This window comes from Mus caroli, chromosome 16, assembly GCF_900094665.2.
Source record: "Mus caroli chromosome 16, CAROLI_EIJ_v1.1, whole genome shotgun sequence".
Classification (NCBI taxonomy): domain Eukaryota; kingdom Metazoa; phylum Chordata; class Mammalia; order Rodentia; family Muridae; genus Mus; species Mus caroli.
In genome coordinates this window covers 90,803,257-90,806,255 of record NC_034585.1, presented here as the reverse complement: position 1 = coordinate 90,806,255, position 2,999 = coordinate 90,803,257, and the positions used below count along the sequence as shown (strand labels likewise).

At 48.8% G+C, this 2,999-nt stretch overlaps 1 protein-coding gene across 1 annotated transcript in view; it reads right to left on the bottom strand.

The window, feature by feature from the left end:
* LOC110311412 (SH3 domain-binding glutamic acid-rich protein) overlaps positions 1-2,999 on the bottom strand; it is a 26,167-nt gene that overhangs the window by 20,501 nt on the left and 2,667 nt on the right. Inside the window, exon 2 of the mRNA XM_021184705.2 lies at positions 130-315. Coding sequence (XP_021040364.2) covers positions 130-315 — 186 coding nt within the window. The remainder of the gene's footprint in view (positions 1-129; positions 316-2,999) is intronic.

Here is a 2,999-nt window from a genome sequence, read left to right as displayed (position 1 = left end):
CACACACACACACACACACACACGGGCACACACACACGGGCACACACACATGCAAACCACACACATTAACTAATTAGTTAGTTCTGATGACTGCACAGAGAAGAATTTGCCACAACACTGAATACTCACCCCACAATACTGCTCTTCATTGAAGATCTGAGGGGGCAAAGGAATCCCATTCTGAGGTTTCTTCTCCCCGGGAACATTCTCTCTCATCCACTTTCTGTTGTCTTCATCCCCAGCTATGTCCAGCTCCTTGAAGTCTATTTTATTGGCTTCCAAAAAGCCCACCACTTCTTGCTGTTTTTTCCTAATCTGGTTAAGAGCGGAGAAAAATGACCATCGATGCACTGTGTGGTGTTATAGCCCCCTTTGAAGCATGCTTTGTTGACATGGACATGACTTTGGTCTTTTCCTTTCACTGTGTACTCTACAGCACAAATAACTGTGGACAGCATTAAAACAGAGAAAACAAAAACCACACCTTCCCATCAGAAAGGATCGGCAGAGGGGTGACAGCGTAGAAGTGGGTGCTGACACTATACTAGGTGTTGTTCTCAGCACCTGCCCCCCAAAAAGGAAACAGAAGAAATCTGTTTGCCCTTGGACTCACCAAGGGGCACTTAAAACAGTCTCTTAGCCAGACTGGAACAAGTGAGGGGCACCTGGCCTGGGAGATTGGGAGAAGAAAGAGTCCTAAAGTCAAACCCAGAGGAGGAAGGAGGGGACAATGCCTTTCCTCTCTGGTGGGTCCCCTCACCCCCTCACCCACCAATATAAGCCTTCGGAGGCCTCCTCCCCTTTATGACAGGAAGAGGGGTACAGGCACCCCCAGCAGATCTCCTCCAGACTCACATCTTCCCCGGGTCCCTTCTCTATCCTCAGAATGCCAAGGGCCCTGCTGTTTCCTAAGGAGCAGGTCTGCGGGTCTGAACTCATGTTTGTGCAGCAAGCACTGTTATCGTGCTGAGCTCTTTCCATCCCTTAAAAGACACTAGTTTGCTCTCTCTGTCTCTCTCTGTCTCTCTCTGTCTCTCTCTCTCTCTCTCTCTCTCTCTCTCTCTCTCTCTCTCCATCCCACGGAGGGGATCACTGTTTGGAGCCTTGGATATCTCAGTGGAGATAAGGAGAGCTGTTTATCCTGTGGCATTTGCCCACAAGTAAGCTCTGTCTCTGTCCTGAAGTCACCCAGGAACCGTTGGCCACTGCAGCGTGTCTGGGAATCTATAGCCACGCCTCTCCCAGCCCTTCGCTTGACACCTCTTGTCTATTGTCTGGTACAGTGAGGAGACTTTCCAACTGAGGTCACCAAACTGTAGGGTGAAGCCCGCTGGATGGGAGTTGTGGATGACATATGTGTCCTAGCTCCAAGGACGCTCTATGAGCAAGGTCTTACGGCTTCAATTCCCTCATCTGCAAGACAGACACCAGATATCCTCCTCTGGGGTGCTCATGTTCGTGGGCAAGTGAGTGAGATGATCCATGGTACCATGTTCTGTGTCACTGTGGTAACATGTCCTGTGTCACCGTGGTAACCTGCACTGCCAGGCACCCATCATCTTTCCAGTTGGGATGGTCATGCCATCAGGTGGGGTTTTGTTTTACTTGAGACAGGGTCTTACTACACAGTCCAAGTTGGCCTAGAACTAGCTATGTAGCCCAGGATGACCTCAAATCCTGCTTCAGCCTCCTGAATGCTGGAATTCCAAGTGTGTGCCATCATGCCTGGTTTGCCAGATACCTGGTCTGATCCGTATTTTAAAGTAACAACAGTGAGTTTCCATTGAATTGGTGGATCTTCCAAGAATGACACCCAGACAAAACAGATTTTTTTAGGGATAGAGAGAAAGACCAAACTAGAAAATTTGTAAGAGTGGAGAGAGCTCAACACATAAAGTGCTTGCTGCACAGACATGAATTCAGATCCAAAAAAAAAGCTATATAAAAATCTGGGTGTTGCCACATGCACACCTGTAATCACAATCTGGTCACTACATATGCACACCTGTAACCACAGGTTCACACATGCATACCTGTAGCCACAATCTGGTCACCACATACATGCCTGTAACCACAATCTGGTAACCACAGGCACACCTGTAACCACAATCTGTGGGGAGCAGAGATAGGAGGATTGTGGGACCTACAGGCTACTAGCCTAGTTCCAGGCTCAGTAAGAGATTGTCTCAAGTGAACAAGGTGGATAATGATAAACTGGAGCACTGAACACCCTCCTCTGGTCTCTGCATGTGTGTGCAGGCACATGCACACATGCCCACTAACATATACACTCACACAGAGTCCCACTTTTCCCATCACATTTATTTCATCAATCCAGTGGGAGAGCAGACTGAGAAACCTGGAAGGCCCTGTGAGTCTTTGCCGTAAGAGTGGCTACTGCAAGGGATTGAACACCTTGAAAACAGTAAAGATTCTCCTCTCCCCTCTTTGTCCTGCTACCCCACTGCAGAGGAAGCCTTCTAGAGAAGCGGGCCCTAGAGAAGACATCTGCCCTCTCCTGCTTTCCACAGCCTCTTAGGCCAAAGCCCTCCTCAACATAGTGTGGCCCAGATCTTTAAATGCAATCGTTAAAATGGGGCCAATTCATACATTCAGGTCATGATGAGATTATGGGCTTGTTTTTGTTGGCCCAGAACTCATTTTCTAAACCTGTCTGATCTTTGTGGACCCCCAAAGCAGACCACCAACACATGTGTAGCAGAGACTCAAGCAGCCACTGTGTGGTTTTTCCTGTCAAGAAGCTGTTGGGTGGAATTCCTCATTCCTGAACACTCAACCGTAAGATGTGGGGTACTGAGTTCTCATTCTTTTTTTTGAGGGGGTTTGGTTTTTTGAGACAGGGTTTCTCCATGTAGTCCTGGCTGTCCTGGAACTTGCTCTGTAGGCCAGGCTGGCCTCAAACTCACAGAGATCCACCTGCCTCTGCCTCTGCCTCTGCCTCTGCCTCTGCCTCTGCCTCTGCCTCTGCCTCTGCCTCT